General features: G+C 45.8%; 2 protein-coding genes across 2 annotated transcripts in view; both read right to left on the bottom strand.

Annotated features, from left to right (window-relative positions):
- Nucleotides 1-18,317, bottom strand: part of LOC142775005 (uncharacterized) — a 142,044-nt gene that overhangs the window by 95,092 nt on the left and 28,635 nt on the right. The gene's annotated exons all lie outside the window — the stretch shown is intronic.
- Nucleotides 2,201-17,839, bottom strand: LOC119175817 (myosin regulatory light polypeptide 9). The gene is made up of 7 exons (XM_075876313.1): nt 17,783-17,839; nt 15,726-15,827; nt 7,401-7,476; nt 6,182-6,283; nt 4,919-4,997; nt 3,864-3,912; nt 2,201-2,302 (listed from the first exon to the last, which is right to left on the bottom strand). Exons 1-7 carry the CDS (start codon nt 17,837-17,839, stop codon nt 2,201-2,203), a joined length of 567 nt encoding a protein of 188 aa, XP_075732428.1.

Below are 18,317 nucleotides of genomic sequence, written 5' to 3'. Positions count from 1 at the left end.
ATCCCCAGTCACTCCCAAGTGCACTGTTCTCAAATCAAACAATAACGTGATACTTGCGCCTGTTACTAAGATATGTTTCAGTATATATCTGCATTGGTATAGAGATTAGAAAGCTATTTTTAGCTGACTTTGGAAATTTATTTTAAATTCTAGGCCGTGTGCTTCGCTAATTTATTCGGATGACGTGTTCTCTGGAGCCTCGACTACTGATTGGCTGCGTGTTCTGACCATGCTCAAAAAGAGTTGCAGGGCTCTTTTAAGCCTAGAAAGCCTCGTTATAACTGACTTGTACCCTTACGCTCGTTTCCGTTCACCGCGATAGTACAGCTACCGGCCAGAGAAGCGGTTTCCTTCCCGGCCGCGGCAGCTGCATATCGATGGAGGCGTAATAACAGAGGCCCGTATGCTCTTAAAAAAAAAAAAAAACTCAAGATGGTCGAAATTTTCTGAACCTTCTGTTACAGCCTGCTTCATAGTCATACCATGGTTTAGGCACTTGAAACCACGGAAATAAATGATTAACTTTTGGCTTTGTTTTTGATTGTCCCGCATATTAGCGCAGGTAATCTAAAAAAACAAGGGTCGACAAGCAATTTAAATGAAAAGAAGATCATTACTATGGAAAGGTGACAGCAAACTAATTTATAGTCGAATGATTCGCTGCGGTCAACTTGTTTTATGCGTATGCTTGGCAATGCATATATCAGCCTTACCGGAATTCACCTTTATATACTGACGTCCACTCGCAGGAATTCCAAAGCAGTATCGTCCATATACCATTTCAATATTTATTGATCAGAGGCGTTAATTGCGTATAAGGAGGTGCTTTTACCGTCCCGCCGTCAACAATTCCGTGTCTTCGGCTCGTCGCCTCCGCTTCTCAGCCATTTGTTGGGCTAACTGTTGCGATCTTCCTTTTTCGTCGAAGTTGTATATAATGGGATTTGCCCAATTTTCGTGGCACATACCCTTTTATGACGATGATGGTTTCCTGATCCAGTTCACAAATATCTGTGTGTGGCACATACCCATCTGTTGGGCTAATTGTTGCCTCATTTCTTTTTAGAGTACCGGTAGTGAGCAGTTGAGTGTACCTCGATAAGTTCGTCCTAGTTTGGACCTCATTTCGCAAAAGTACAGTTTCATGTATTTTGCAAGGACACTCGGCTAAAGTGCATGCGTGTATGTATGTATGTATGTATGTATGTATGTATGTATGTATGTATGTATGTATGTATGTATGTATGTATGTATGTATGTATGTATGTATGTATGTATGTATGTATGTATGTATGTATGTATGTATGTATGTATGTATGTATGTGTGTATGTATGTATGTATGTATGTATGTATGTATGTATGTATGTATGTATGTATGTATGTATGTATGTATGTATGTATGTATGTATGTATGTATCCTCGAAATCTATATAAAGCTTCAAAAGAGCTAGTAAGAGAAAATAAAAATCCAGAAACTGCGCTTAAATCGTTAGTACCCTGAGTCGGGCCGCTGGGAGATTTCCCTAAAATTCATGAACGAAACCTCTCGAGTCCAACAGGCTTCAGATCAACAGCAGCGTAATGTTACGGTCAGTATAGTGGCCACAGTGCTCGACTTTGTGCTCGCTTCTTGCACTTACCACTGGCCGTTATCAATAATACATGACGTCAATGTTGCGACCAAGCGTAAAAAAACATCTTATTTCCACATAGTTCTTAGTATTCTCTGGCTTTGCTATGGTACTGTTTTTTCTGCTTTTTTGTTTTTATTTTCTTGAAGAACCATTAGAAGTGGCACTCGTGATCGTCGCCTTGTCGGCGTCTTGTGATCGCGCCGGCAAAATTTGTGTGTCTGTATGCAGACTCATCGAAATACTGGCGATTCCCGACTCGGATGGCTTTCCCAAATCTACTCCAACTGCTTACACGACTTCTAGGCCAGCAAGTTGGCCAGTGGGCCCCCGTAAATACGGCTGCCGCTGCATGTTTTTCTAGTGACGCGAATGAGAGACACGGAAACAGAATGGTTGGTAAGCGGCCCGCATCATGTGCGGCCACGTGTATTGCAGAGGAAGCGTGAATCGCCGCCAGCGTGAGGCCACCTCGGCTATCGCTGAGACGCGGCCTCAGCCGGAGCCCCGGGACTGAGCATTCAAGAAGTGGTGTCGGTGGCGGGGACGGCTCTCGGACCACGACGCCTTACTCTTCGTCGTCCGTGCCGCCGCAGATGATCTTCACGTAGGAGTTGATGTCGATGTTGCCGTCCCGGTCGATGGGCGCCTCCTTCAGCACTTCGTCCACCTGCACGGAACAAGTGAGTAGGGAAGCAACGTGAACGATGTCGTCCAAGATCTGAATGCGTGAGAGCCCTCGCACGAATTTTCCCAGCCGAGTCGGAGCGTTTTCACGAATGAAAATGGGGGAGACAAGCCAAGATATAGATTCAGGTTCAAACTCATGGCTCTGATGTCGGAATGAAACATGTTTGCCTCCGTGAACAATGTGATTCTCTTGCATACGCAGAGCCGAATATCGAAATAATAATTTGCCTTCATATATGCCAACGTCCTCCATTACGTGTTCCATTGACGCATCAAGACTGGCATGCATGCTGTACGAGTTTGCGACTATATAACGAAATCATATATCGCGTAAACATGTCTACACTATTCTAGCAATACCCAATATTTGAAAGTTCCGGTTAGGTCAAATTTTAACGTCCCAAAACCGCACAGAGGGCTATGAGTGATTGCGTAGATAGCTGATGTATTGTGATGAATTTCGAGGACATAAAGGCTGCTCAAGGCGGAGATGTGGCGACGTAACGACGCCCAGAAGTCTCCGATCACACTAAAGAAAGGAAGAGCCACACTGATTACATACGTCATCATGATTATGGTTATGATTATTTCGCATGACGATAATAGTTGGTTGAAAAATAGACTAGTTTTCCTTCGTTTAACTCAACGCTGAACCTCACAATCGTCAGTTTAACAGCAAATATTTACATATATCTTTTATGCGTTCGTGACGATCTTGTACTGTGACCATGACTATAATGTATTCGATTAAATTTTATTGATTCAGCGTTTTGAGATATGATCTAATATTTTTATCTGCAGTCACGAGACAAAATATTCACCCTCTGTCTCCATTATACCGTAGTCGTTTTTTTTTTTTTTTTGTCCATCACTTCCACAGTGCCGCGCCACACCTCTGGAAACTTTATCGATATAGGGACATTTAAAACAATACAAGATTGATAGAAGTGACTGGCATCAGAATTTATGCAATTTTTTTCTTCACCGCAAAACGCGCGCCAATGTGATTACGCTGGTGTTGCCATGATCAACATGCAATCTTTTGATGTGGTAGAAAGTGGTCAGCGTGACCCGACGTGACTGCGCGTCTTTTTAATATCTCAATTCTTGCCTTTCTGCATCCTAGGACACTGTTCCACAGTGTATATAAAGAGAACTAAATACACAGTTTGCTTCTTTCTTTTCTTCTTATATGTTTCGTGCCAAAGGTAATGTCAGCGTCGGTGTCGGCGGGCACCAGATGAGGCTAATCACGTCTCTGACACACGTGCTCATCAGTTACAAGCTGAAAAAGAGTTATTACAGAAAAACAGTCAGTACTTCTTTAACGGTATCTAATCCCGGCCGCGCAAGCCGCATTTTCGTCGGAAGTGAAAATGCTTGAGACCCGTGTGCTTCTAAGATTTATGTGTACAATAAAGAGCCCGCATGTGCACTGCGGCGTCCCTTGTATCGCTGTTTTGCGGCGTCGAACCACAACAATGATACTGTAGCCTTTTAGTTTACACGAGTAGATGTATACGCAGCATACGCCAACTCACCTCTGACTCCTGGAACTTTTCGCCCCAAGTCATAAGTGCTCTCTTCAACCTGAAAAAAAGCCATAAACAGCATGAGTTGTTGGAGACCAAATACTGATAAGAAGACGGAGGAGCTACAGCGCGGTTTGTTTCGCATTTATTCAACACCGGAAGCGAGCCAGTGGGCCTTGTATTCTTCACTTTTTTATGCCTAATACTTTATATTTTAGTATCACAATGCCACCCATTGGTGTACTGGAAGTCAAGACGCATTGCGTACGAAAAGTCGCAAGACTTTCCACTTATAATGTCCCCTTCCTTTTCTTTTATTAAATACACTGTTATTACTTATTCTCTTCCCGCTTTTCACACAAATGTGTCTTGCGAAGTCATCCTAACACGTCAATGTGGTTGCACGTGGAGTGAAAGCAGATTGTCGGGTCTCAAAGCCAATAATCGTTCTGGCCAACTTCGGGTTATAAGAGGCGCCATAAACCAACAAAAAAAAAAACAAGCTGATAATCATTGTCGCCCTTCTTTCTTTATTCGATCTGCATTGCGCTGTGCCCGAGTACGTTTGCTTGCCTTGTCTAGCTGCAAAAATGCCGAGAGAGCTCACTTAGATTCGATAAGGCCCTTTCTCAACATTGCAGAAATAGGCTTCCACAGCGAAGTAATCGGCCAATATGACGTTCATTCAAGCATCTCGACTCGTAATTTATATTGTTTTCAAGAAAGCTAAGCGACAGGCACCTGTCCCATTGCTTAACTCTCTCTCTCTCTTTCTGCGCAGTATTTATTTATTCATTTATTTGTTTACTTACTTATTTTTAAAGTACTGTACATGCCCCATGGGAAGCATTGAGTGCGATACATTAGTGCAAAAAAGGTGTATGCAATAATAATGCGCTGTGGTGTAACAAATGAAAATAAAGGGCTAAAACGTCAGCTACAGCTTGAGCACCGAAGCTGAAGTCACACCGATTTGCCCAAACTGCCAGTCTCCGTTTAACCCCAAAAGCACTCGCAAAAAAAAAAAAAGACGTCTCATGATTGTTTAAAGTAATAGCACTCACTCCTTCTCGCTGATCTTTCCGCTTCCGGTCTTGTCGAAGGTCTTGAAGGCGTTTCTGATGACGTCTTCTGGATCAGTCCCTGTAAGTTTAGGTGCTCGATTACGCATGCTGCGAAGTCCAACGTACAAAAACACGAGCTGTTTTTTTTTTAGAACGTGGAGCCTCTCGTAAGCACGAAGGTAAAGTGCAGGGGCATAGCCAGATTTTTTTTTTCAGAGGGTAGGGGGATGGGGATTAACTATACATTATGTATATTTGTGCGTGTGTTTGTATGTGTGCGTGTATATATCAACAAGCAAAACGGATAATTTCAGAGGGTTTAGACACCCCTGACAACGCCACTGGTAAAGCGGGCTGAAAAAACTTTTAAGCCCAACATTTCATAAAAGCCACTGCGCATTTTAGAAGAGAATCTTGAAACACATATGTACACGAGCCACTGTGCCTCTGGTATAAATGTAAAACCAGCTATTTTGCGCTGCTAAATGGTATCTTTACCGTGTGTTGATTTTTATTTTTGCTGCTCGACGAAGAAGAACAAAAGTCTACTCGTTTGAAGTTCCCTCCTCTTCCTCCCTGCAATACACATCTCTCATCGCAGTCTAAAAACTGTGTTGAAGAATAAATCACTTGTATGTATAGCGTCGAACCTTGAATATGTGACTTTGACACTAGACCACTCTTTTTACAATGCCGAAAAGTTGTGCATTTTAAACTCAGTGCCATTTTCGTAGTTGTTGTGCCAAAAAATCACATCTCACTTACGAACAAATAAGTGTGCTAGTATTATGCATATCGCTTTTAGAAATGCACTCTCGAAAAAGTCACACCCCTACTAGAGCCACTCTTTCAGCTTGGCCATGGAAATTTCGGAGATAAAATATGCCAACAGAGAACAAGAAGTTGTAAAAACAGTTATCGTGGTAATAAGGGGCATCATGGCATGCAGCGTGCAGTCAGAAAATCAAACTAAATGGCCCGGTTTCGTGTAAGGGCCACGTGATCAAAATATTTATGGCTCATACATGAGTGTATTGGTAGCCTTGTGTATAATCCAAAGTTTAGCGTACTATATTCGTCATACGTAACAAGGAAAGAGATGTTAGACCTTAAGAATGAGCAGGGTCACTGCACCAGGTAATACAGGTACAGGCTTTAGCCGTTTGTTAAAAACGTGTGGTAAATGCATCCGTAATTTGTCGCGAAAACTAAATCTATTCAGTATACACATGAAGCGGAGACAATCCTCTGCAGCGTTCTTACCCGAGACTCGTTCCCCGAAGATCGTGAGGAACATGGTGAAGTTAATGGGGCCAGTAGCCTCGGCGATCATGCCGTCCAGGTCCTTCTCAGGAATGATCCGGCCTGCAAGAAGCGCATGCGCACACGTCACCGCCAGGACACTCTTGCGCAATCACGAGCGTAAAAGAAACGACAAAAAAAATCAAACAAAGCTTTACGCGCCTCATTCTCAGCGAGGATTAGGAAAATTTCTGAGGACGACTGCGGTAACAATAACAGATTTGTATATCATTGCCGAAAACACGTTAGATAGACTTACGCGTGAGGTAGGGTGAAGCTTAATTCAAAATAATTCTCTAATTAACTATGCAGCAAACATCATGCGTAGTGGCTGGGCGTGTTGCTATTTTATATAATGCTGTGGGTTTCATTTCGAATCAGAAACGGAACGCGAAGGCGATCACGGAGCTTGTTATGACTCGACGCTGAAGAACCTCGGGGAAAGTAAGGCTAAGCTCTGCGCCATGAGAGGGTATGTCGTAGCCATTGCATTACTTTGGAACCATTAGATATTATAACTCAACCAACTTCGCGGCAACCGAATTTTAGCGAGGCGTATACAGCAAGTTGTCTCGCTAAAATTATCGCTACACAGTATATATACCCTGACGAACTCATGGCCTGTCGCAACAGTTCCCCAATCTTTATAGTAACATTTTAGAGATAGATAATTTATTCGTGAATCTTGTTGCCCGACAATTTTATTGTGGCGGAATTGCGGTTTCGCAATATCAAGATGGCATTTGAAGTTATTAATAAATGAGAAGCGAAGTCGCAAACGTCGACAAGTGAGCACGCCGTCTTCCTCCTTGAGCAGAAAATAATCGCATTGGGGGGAATAACAAATTTTACCAGCCACTCGGTGATAGCAAATATTCATATAATAAACAGTAAATAGACTTTTGCGCAAAAGGACTACAGCGGGCCACACACTAGAAGAAAATGTCATGTTTTTCAATACCTATACTGCATCATTTCTCATTTTATTTACCGCTGCCTATTGTCGTCGGTATCCCAGAAACAGGATCAAGACGGGGAAGTACCATTTTTTGTTAATTTTTGGATATCGTTTTGGGTAAGTTATTGATATGGAGTAGCCGAGGCAGTATGGACCTCAACCTCTCCACAGCAAAACAGTTAGAATAGAACAGAACAGAACAGATTGTCGACGCTATCTCACCGAGTGAGTCCCACGTGGCTCGCAGGTCGTTCTTGCAGACAAAGCCATCCTTGTTAGAGTCGATCATCTGGAATGCCTGCGAAACGGTGACAACAGAGGCATTCCGAATGCACCTCACTTTTCGCTGCACACAGCGACACTCTTTCTTTAACTCCGGGAGTTACACATGAGAACAATCTCTAAATTGAAATGAATAGTAAAAAATATGTAGTCGGGAAAGCTGAAGCATGTCGCATTATAACAAGTATACATCCTTCATCATTATTTCGGCGGCGTCGTTGGGGGTAGCTAAGCATGTGAGTGTGAGCAGATACTTCATATAGAAATATTTTCGTAGCTTTATATTTCTGGAGAAGGTATACCGCGGTTGCGATTATAGACTATACATCTGAGACCAACTCTGTTACAATCTGAGCACCATGGTTGTGTAGAGCGGTCAGTTGATGTAATGGCATAGCCATTCGAAGAAGGCAGAGTTTCAATTGTTATAAGATGGAGTTGGCAGTTGTCGAATGTTGTCGCAGACCATGTCTCGATTACTAATGCTGTTTTGTTTGTCTTTATCGGGAAAGCGAATGCCTCCGAAGCCAAGAATTTCTATCCGGGATGGTGTGGTGCGAGCTGATGATTGCACACCTGAGCTGGTAGCTAGCATCAATTGTATGCCTATTGCGTAGACAGGGAGTGACAACTGAAAAGAACCCACCCGCACCATACATTATGGATCAATTCATATGCCGTCGATCATCACCACTTCTCGTCTAGTTTCATAGATGACGCTGTCCCATAGAGATGTGTGCAACATGGCGGTTGGTGAATGGACACTAAAGGGCGTTGGAGGTGCCGTTGCTCTCCAATTGGCTGCTGCGCGGAGCTGCGCCAGCGCGCCCGTTTCTCTCATTCTCCCGAATCGACGCCGTACTTGTCGGATCGCGATCGGTGACTCGAGAGGCTGCCGCCAAGCGAGTTTGGCGCCGGGTGGATCTCGAGACGGTGCGCGCCAAGGACACCGCTGCGAAACGTGTGCAACTAGAAGCGGATGCCGTAAAGCGAGAGCGGGAAGCAGCGGCGAAGCGCGCGCGGTACCTGGTGGCATAGCTCGGCATACTCACTCATGAGTACACTCACTCACACTCATTCATACTCATTTGAACATGGTGAGTGTAAGTGAGCACTAATGAGTATAAGTAGGAGTGAGTAGAACGTGAGTGAGTACTCATGAGTATAAGTAAGAGTGAGTATGGACGTGAATGAGTACTTTCAGTGTGAGTAGAAGTGAGTATGAACGTGAGTGGGTGCTCATGAGTGTCAGTAGGAGTGAGTATGAACGTGAATGAGTATTCTGAGTGTGAATAGGAGTGAGTATGAACGTGAGTCACAACTCTGAGTGTGAGTATAAGTGAGTATGAATGTGAGTGAGCACTCTGAGCGCGAGTAGGAGTGAGTATGAACCTGAATGAGTATTCTGAGTGTGAATAGGAGTGAGTATGAACGTGAGTGAGTACTTTGAGTGTGAGTATGAGTGAGTTTGAACGTGAGTGAGTACTCATGAGTGTGAGTAGATGTGAATTTGAACGTGAGTGAGTACTCATCAGTGTGAGTGTCCGTGAGTATGAACGTGAGTGAGTATTCATCAGTGTGAGTAGGAATGAGTGAGAGTGAGTATGAACGTGCGTGAGTACTCATGAGTGAGAGTAGGAGTTTGAACATGACTGAGTTCTGATGAGTGTGAGTATTCGTTAGTATGAACGTGAGTGAGTATTCATGAGTGTGATTAGGAGTGAGTGAGAGCTCATGAATGTAAGTAGGAGTAAGTACGAACGTGGGCGAGTACTCATGAGTGTGAGTAGACATGACTGCGAAGGTGAGTGAGTTGCTGTGAGTGTGAGTAGCAACGAGTAGGAACATGAGTGAGCTACTATGAGTGTGATAAATATTTGTAACCATCGCAACGGCGTCCTCAATACGTTGGAAATAACGGGCACTATGGCATGCAAGCTTCGTGTACGTAAAGGCCTTCAGTTAGTTTGAAAACGGGGGGAGCCATCCTACATCAGATGGGGGGGGGGGGGGGCGAGATGACCGCGCAAAACTCGAGTTGAGAGTAGCCGTCCATTTTATTGTAATTTGAATTTTCTAGGCTGAATAACTTTGAGCTGCCTGTCTCTATAGGTACCGTTCTTGCTGCACTTACCTCTTGCGCCTTCAGTCTACGCAACGCGCTGATAATAAATGTAAAACAACAAGGTCTTGAGAAGCCCTTTAACGGAAATCGCCGCGCGAACCGCTTCAGAAAAAAACAAATGCACTGCGCAAGAAAAAAAAAACGCTGAAATGGCCCGCGAGAGAAAGCACATTGTGTGTGTGACGCACATTGTGCGCAGCGATTTTGCAGTTTCTATCTCTGCGCTGTCCCTCAAGTGAAGGTTGCCTTGAATGAAAACCTTAAGTGATCTCATGACCTCTCAAGTGCGAAGCTGTGTGCAATTTTCGCCTTCTCAGTACCCCATTATGAAAAAAAAAGGAAAGCTCGAAGGACGGTTGAGCTTCGCCGTCGATAGTATAGTATGTGATAGCGTAATCGGACCCTGTTCGCATCGCCATTTCAATCTCAACCCTCGCTTCACTTTTCGGCGGCTTATTATGCCTTCAACAGTGCAGACACAGTGCAATAAGCGCCCAATCACCCTTGATAATTTATTTTATCATTCACATAACGCGAGCTAGTACAAAAACACACATAACACAACTCGTTAATTACCTTTCATTCGGCTGTCCGCGATAACCCTGCGTACGCACACTGCCAATGAACGTTAACCGCGTCCGCAGATCCATAAATACGGCACCCTGCAATGGTCAGTGCCGGCACGGAGCCAACGAAGTCTCCGCGTGAGCGTGACCCACAGAGGAAGGAAAATATCTCCGAAGATGCGCACAATTTCTCGATTGCAAAACTGCCGTACGCAACGCATTCCATCTGAAGGTGAGGCAGAGAGGGGAGGCGCCTTCTCGACGGTCGCGCCGGGCCACAGAACGCATACCAGTGGCCGGGCGGCCGGGGTGGCCGTGGCGCCGACGTGGCGGCGAGCCCCCGGCGCCCGCTAGTGAAGTCAGACGGGGCTAGGGGCAATGGAACGAACGAAGCGGCAGAGCCGGATGGCATGGCAACGTCTTGGGTTCTGGCGGGTAATCATAGCGGCGGCCGTGTACTATACTGAAGCTGTGGAGAACGTCTCTATTTCGCGCGCGTGCGTCGTAGCCTACGAAAGCGCGTTTTGAGTGCTTGTAACACGTTACCGAGATTCTAAACGATGTCTCAGCGTCTCCTACGCGTCATGGCACACAAATGAACGTGCAGGTGCGTCGTGATTGCGCTGAGTCATTGCCTGTTTGTGGAACCTACCGACCCTTAATGACAGCGACAATTGTTCAGCTCGATTGTTTATTGAGTAACCTGAGTACACGTAACGCTACCTCAATTTTAATATTCATCACCGCCCTGACAACGTCCACTCCAGGACAAAGGCCTCTCCCATGATCCGCCACTCAACTCGGTCCTGTGCTTGCTGCTGCCATTATGTACCCGCGAACTTCATGATCTCATCTGCCCACCGAACTTACTGTCTCCCCCTAACCCGTTTGCTTTCTCTGGAAATCCGGTCAGTTATGCTCAATGACCAGCTGTTATCCTGTAACGCGCTACATGCCCGGCCCATGTCCATTTCTTCTTATTGATTTCAACTATGATATCCTTAACCCCGGTTTCTTCCCTGATCCACTCTGCTCTCTTCTTGACTCTTAAGGTTAAACTACTATTTTCCTTTCCATCGCTCTGTGCGTCGTCCTCAATTTAAGCTGAACCCTCTTTGTAAGCACCCAGGTTTCTGCTCAGTGGGTAAATACCGGCAAGATGCAGCTGTTATATACCTTCGTCCTGAAGAAATAGTGACAATCTACCAGCCATGAGCTGAGAATGCTTGCCGAATCTTCTCCACCCCACTCTCATTCTTCTAGATACTTCAGTCTCGTGCCTCGGCTCCGCAGGTACTATCTGTCCTAAGTAGAAGTATATACCTTTTCCAACTACAAGTGCACTGCCACCTATCTCGAAGCGCTGTTTTCTTTCGAGGTTGTTGTTCATTACTTTCGTTTTCTGCCGGTTATTTTGTAGATTCCAAGAGAAGGCAAGCGGGAAAAGGGGAGACAAAGTTTGGTGGGCAGATGAGATTAGGGAATTTGAGGGTATGAAGTGGCAACAGCAAGCAAATGACTGAGTTGACTGGCGGAACAGGGGAGAGGCCTCTGTCCTGCTGTGATGATGATGAGTACGTGAATGTAAAAGTACGTGGGTGAGAGCGCCTGAGTATGGGTTGGCGTAAGTATGAAGGTGAATTCTTATGTGAGTGCGGAGGTGAGTGAGGGCCTATGATCTTGAGCAGGCGTGAGTATGAAGGTGAGTGAGTAATTATGAGTCTTAATTGAGGTGCACGAAAAATTGAAGTACAAAAAGGAGACACCTGGACACGGCGCGCTGTCTCGAGGTGTCTTCCTTTTGTACTTCAATTTTTTGCGCACCTCAGTTAAAATGACTTACCAACTCGCCCAGCAGTCCGTGTTTCTCTAAGAGTGTGAGTAGTCGTGAGTATGAACGTGAGCTATGAACAATGAATGTGAATAGGCGTGAGTATGAACATGAGTGACTGTGAGTAGGCGTGAGTATGAACATGAGTGAGTACTCATCAGTGTGAGTAGTCGTGAGTATGAACGTGAGTGAGTACTTTGAGTGTGAGAAAAAGTGAGTATGAACGTGAGTGAGTACTCTGAGTGTGACAAGGAGCGAGTATGAACGTGAGTGAGTACTTTGAGTGTGAGAAGGAGTGAGTATGAACGTGAGTGAGTATTTTGAGTGTGAGAAGGAGTGAGTATGAACGTGAGTGAGTACTCTGAGTGTGACAAGGAGGGAGTATGAACGTTAGTGAGTACTCATGAGTGCGAGTAGGCGCGAGTGTGAACGTGAGTGAGGGCCTATGAGTGGGAGTAGACGTGAGTACGAACGTGAGTGAGGGTGAAGGCTGAAAAAATTGTGGTGAGTGAGTATGAGTGAGTAGTCATATGAGTGAGGGAGTAGAGTGAGTATAGTGAGTAGACCTATGCCTGGCGGACTCATTTGCGGCTCCTCGGGAGGATTCACCGTATCACCGAAAAACCTCCGGAGCTTCGCCACCTTCACCATCATCCACTCCGTTGAGATACTAGAATTTTTCGTACCTCTTAAAGTATGAAAACAGATCGAAAACAAAGTGCTTTATTTGTTTTAAAATTAATTTATTTCAGGACGCCCACTTACTTCTCGTACGAAGCTTTGCGGCAATAAAACACTACCTTATTTAATTAAATAGACAAAGCATGGCTGTTTCACTTCGTGGCAGCTCATGCGAAGTTGGGAAGAGAGAGAGAGAGGCGCTCTTCGAGAAAAAAAAAAGAAGTTTTTTCTTTCTTTTTTTTTCTTTTAAGCCGAAGAGGTAACACGAGTGTGAGACGCGGCACCGTGATTAGGTCCGTGTTTCCTTTTTTTCATTCTAACCTCCACCTCAACCAGCGTACAACCTCGCCGACGGCCGCGCGCAGGCTATCAGTGCAAAAAAGCCCAGAGTGGCGTCGGCGGGGCGGCTGAACGTTTCGTCGAAACTTTTCCAGAATCTCCACACGGTTCCTGCTCGCTATCACCTCTTCGCTACTTAGTGACATCCGGCCCGGCGGTCTTCAAAGGAGAATTTTCGCCGTGGTCGTTACCATCTAATCACGATCGCGAACTCGCCGAAAGATCTGACAATCACCAATACCTACGCGGTGGGTGGCGGCAAGATGCTTCACTCGGATAAGCAGGACACCCGACATGCACATGCGTGGAGTCATTCTGCGCGAACGCTTACTTTTCTTGCTGTGGTTGGCTTGCAAGGTCTAATGACCTAGACTAACTCATGCTATGAGAAACGCCGCAATGGAGAAAGGTGAATAATTACGACCACCTGAAGTTTTTTTTTAACATGTGCTGATATTATTCACAGCACACGACCCTATAGCCTTTCGCCTCTTTAGGGTCGGCAGCCGAGTACCACAACCACTGGGGTGCCGCTGCAGGGATCAGACTAGGCCGTGATCAATGTACAGTTGTCAGCAAGCTTAACACATACGCTCCGACGCCTGACCCGGGCTAATTTGACTGATGCGAGCCGCAAAGCGCTGGACGCTGTGGCCGAGATAATACCTCGGTATGCTTGAATCCCACTGTTGCGTAGGTATGACGATTGTTATAGCGCGAGAACAAAACGACGACACAGAGACAAGGAGGACACGAAGGACACGAGTCCTTCCTGACTCTGTGTCGTCGTTTTGTTCTCGCGCTATAACTATCGCCAACTAGCCCAAGCTGCCACACTTCTGAGTTGCGTAGGTGTTACGACGTACGTCGGAATCCATGGTTAACTGTAGGAACCAGTGCTCCGGGGTGCTAGCGCCGATCAAACTATTTCAGGTACGCGGTGGAGTATTCGCGTTAAATGATGACCGTACGTGCAAGGCCACGGTTGGTTTTCTTTGAATGCTAAAGGTGCAACGCGCCACTCTTTCCGCAGCTGCCAATGATTTAACGAGCTTGGACACGCTTAGCGTAAGCGAACAATAAAATGATATCGTTAGGTTTCACGTGCCAAAGCCACTAATGATTACGAGGCCCGCCGCGCAGTTGGGGGCTTCAAATTAAATTTCGACTATACCAGGAACTCTTTGACCTACATCTAAATCCAAGTACATGTGCACCCTTAAATTTCACGCCCCTTCGAAGCGTAGCAGCCCTTCAGTGTAGCAGCGGGGCAGCTTAGATATATTCGAGTGATGATGAGTGGTCAGCCTTGATTGATTTGTGGGGTTTAACGTCCCAAAACAACCATATGTGTATGAGAGACGCCGTAGTGGAGAGCTCCGGAAATTTCGACCACCTGGGGTTCTTTAACGTGCACCCAAATCTGAGCACACGGGCCTGCAGCATTTCCGCCTCTATCGGAAATGCAACCGCCGCAGCCCGGATTCGAACCCGCGACCTGAGCGGTCAGCCTAGCGTTCCGTGTGGTGGACTTGGTAAGTGGCTCGTTAAATTTTTGTTCCTTGAGTATCTTAAAAAAAAAAACGTAACACCGTTGTTGTATAGTTTATTCCTTCTAGGCGCTGCAATGAACGGGTGCGCAGTTAGTACGAAGGCTGCTTGCTAGTCGTTTTTTGTGTGTGTGTGGATCTATCTGGTCATTGTCTGAAAATCATGACTGTACTCTTAATTCAGAACAAGGCGCAGAAACAAGAACTGCCGGTTTTTTACCCGCATGTCACGGGTTCGAATCCCGGCTGCGGCGGCTGCATTTCCCATGGAGGCGGAAATGTTGTAGGCCCGTGTGCTCAGATTTGGGTGCACGTTAAAGAATCCAAGGTGGTCTAAATTTCCTGAGCCCTCCACTACGGCGTCTCTCATAATCATATGGTGGTTTTGGGACGTTAAACCCCACATCTCAATCAATCAAGAACTGCCGTTTCTGCGTTCAAGGAGCTGGCCGTCCCTACAACGGTATATCTGCGTTGGTACGAGCTCACAATTTAAACGCGGGCACACTCACATCAACATACAAGAGGCACGAAAGTTATTGCGTTGATGTTGTTTTTTTGTCTGAACCCGCCTTATTTTCCGTGCTTCTGTCGCAGCAGTCTTTCAACCCCGTGTGCTCACCTCGAAACGCATAACGACGCCAACACTCAGTAACAGCAAAAAAAAAAAAAAAAAAAAAACACGAACACGTGCACGGGACGGAGCGCTCACAGAAAGTGTGCTCGATTCGTACCGAACGCACGGAAGAAGAAATAACAGATATAAAAGAAAAATGTGGCGGGGGGGGGGGGGAGAGGAGTGTCAAGAAGGGAAAACGGGTGTCGCAATGTGGGTGGCTATAGCGACCACCGTGTGCGGGCGGTGGAGAGCGCGCGCTTCGCTTGTCCCGTTATCTCGGGCAGCGAGATGACAGCAGGCATTCGAGGCGACACGAGCGCCAGAGCTGGCTGACGCAAACGTGCGCCACTTCGCCACTGCCGCCGTGCAGAGTTTGCAGTGAAAGCCGAGCCCGACACCGGAGGGACCCAAAAACCGCAACCCGTGGTTGGGCCTCGACCGACTGGTGAGCAGGCAGTTTGGCACCCGGAGCAGCTCTCTCTCCTCCTCAGTCGAGAGGAGCTCGAACCCCGGAGAGGGCGCCAAATTTGGAGCGCGGGAAATTCTGCACCCACCTCTTTGAACTCGGCGATCTGGTTCTGTTCGAACATGGCGAACACGTTGGATGTGGCCCGCTGGGCGCGCCTCTTCGTAGAGTCGCTCTTTCCTCGCTTGGACTGCGTCGTAAAATAGAAGAAGGGAGAAGGGGGAGAAGGCGAGGAAAAAAAAAAAAGAACATGTGTTAAGAAACACTTTCTCTCGAGATGCTTTTGCCGAGAAGCGGAGTGTCAAGCACTAAGCGGCAGACATTTTACCCGCGCTCTCGCCTAGACATTTTACGAGCTCGCTTATTTTGGCCTTGACGGAAGCTTGGCACGCGAGCTCGCTAATACTTCCAGCACTCTTTAAAACAGGGTGTTCTCACTAGTGCGGGCAGATGTCAAAATTGCGTGCTTTTTTTTGTTGTTGTTACTAAGCCACATGTTATTTATTAGCCACAAAAACGCAAGCTAATGCTAACGCCTTAGTTTTTCGACAGGCTTTACTGAGAATGCTTTAATTCAGTGGTTTTCAAGCAGATGTCCGAGGACCAATGAGAACACGTGTAGCGCATCGTAAAAAAAAAGCTCGTTTTTTGGAGGAACACGATGTGCCTCAACAATGACCCCTCAACCTTTTATATGTTTTACCGTATAACAAAGTTACATTGCAGTGGAGCTGACGTATGTTTCTCCTTTTTTACATGAGAAAACTGTAAAGCTTTTGTTGCATTCTTCTACGACATGTGCGAGCGAGCATATTTTTCTGGGCACCCGAAGAGAAATTATAGCTAGAAATAGCTTGAGTGTGGCTACAGTCTAGCAAACTAATTGACAACCTGGTGAGATCGATTGAGCATGACACTTTAGTTCGTACCATTCTTTGCCGGGAAGAAATCAGACACCTATTTCAGGCTGCATGTTCATGAAACCTTGTCCCCCCTTTTCCGTGTTTGCAAAGGGTATCTTCTCACTCCCATAGTTCCACAAGGTGCCACTGAACATACATGAGTGACAACCGTTGATCTACTTGGTGCCGTAATGGTTTTGTAAGTGAATATAATTGTTTGTTCCTTGAAAATTAAAATCGACTAGAAAATTGTGCAACTGTTTTATAACCGAAACGAACACTGGGAGTTGTCAATCACACACCTCTTGGCGATTTCTGTAGTTTACACTTGCTTATCGAGTTCTATTTAACACCTAACGATTCGTTAACGCCTTGTGAAAGTACGATTGACCAAAAAAAAAAAAAGAAAAGTTGGGGAGGTGACGATGCAGAGAAAGCATTGCCCGAAAATTTATCTCCGAAACACCTCAGCGTTGTCGAAGGTATCGGCAAATTAGCAGCTATCAGCCGCGGTGACCTTGTCCGGTCTACAACACTGTCAGGCGTATTAGTGCGCGCCGGGTTCTACATGAAGGGCGCAGTCAGACCGAAGCCCCACCCCCCTGCTGCGCGAGTTCAAAAGAATACAAGCTTCACGGTGGACGCTAAAACGAAAATGAAGTGACGAAGCGCCTCCCCGAACTTTGGGCCCGGCATTACGGGGGTGAAAATGGGAAGTGAGGAGCTCTTGCAGGGCAGCCTATCAGTGGTTCTCGGCCGTCATTATCATCATAAACCTGCCAGACCATAACCTCGTGCTTCAAAGAATGCCTGAACATGCCCGTCTAAGCAAACATAGTGCATGGGCCGACTCCCGTGACCCCTTCGTGAACCCGATTATGAGAGGCGCCGTACACTGGATGATGCGGGAACTTCAGACCACCTGGCGTTCTTGAAGACACTGACATCGCACGAAGCACGGACCTCTATCTGCCGTTTCAATGGAGGCGAAATGGTAGAAGGAGGCCTGTGTTTTGTGCTATGTCAGTGACGAACACCAGATGCTCGGAAGTTCCGGAGCTTTCCAGTATACGGCGCTTTTCATAATCATAGTGATGTTTTTGTACTCAAGGCCTCACATATAATTGAAATTATTCTATGCACGCCTGCGGTCACAGGGGCCATCAATGTGCTCATTGAACGCTCTTAAGCCTAATTGCAATACAAGCTATAACGATAAGTTTAACGCGGTTGCTTCACTTACGGCATCCTCCGTCGTGTCGCAGGGTGCGTCAGCCGTTTCCGACTCCGTCGTGGACATGCTTGGCGTGAAACCTCGATGTATATCTAAGACCGGAGATTAGGTGCCACTTCGTTTGCGTTAGAACGCGATGACGCCTGCTCTGTTCTGCACCGAGTGGATCCTGCCCACTGAGGGGCATTGCATGGTAACGTGACGATGATTATTCTGATAACCCTAAAATTTCTGGTACCTACTCACTTAGGGGAACTAATTAAATATTCGTCGGATATAGTATAGTTTTAAAAATGTCTTTATGGAAGAATGCTGAACATAATATAAAATGAACTTTTTTAATATAATATATTATTATTATTATTATTATTATTATTATTATTATTATTATTGCTAACCATTTTTATTGCCATTTTAAAAATAACAACGCATAGATCTTTCACCAAGCTGAACCGACATCACTAGTACATATGGTTGGTAAGTAGTGTATGGTTCATGAAAACTTGTGAAAGCCCGGTTGACACCAGTCTTGATTTCTTTTAAA

Source organism: Rhipicephalus microplus, chromosome X, assembly GCF_043290135.1.
Source record: "Rhipicephalus microplus isolate Deutch F79 chromosome X, USDA_Rmic, whole genome shotgun sequence".
Taxonomy (NCBI): domain Eukaryota; kingdom Metazoa; phylum Arthropoda; class Arachnida; order Ixodida; family Ixodidae; genus Rhipicephalus; species Rhipicephalus microplus.
Note: the sequence above shows the minus strand (reverse complement) of the source record. Positions and strands in the feature narration are given on the sequence as shown.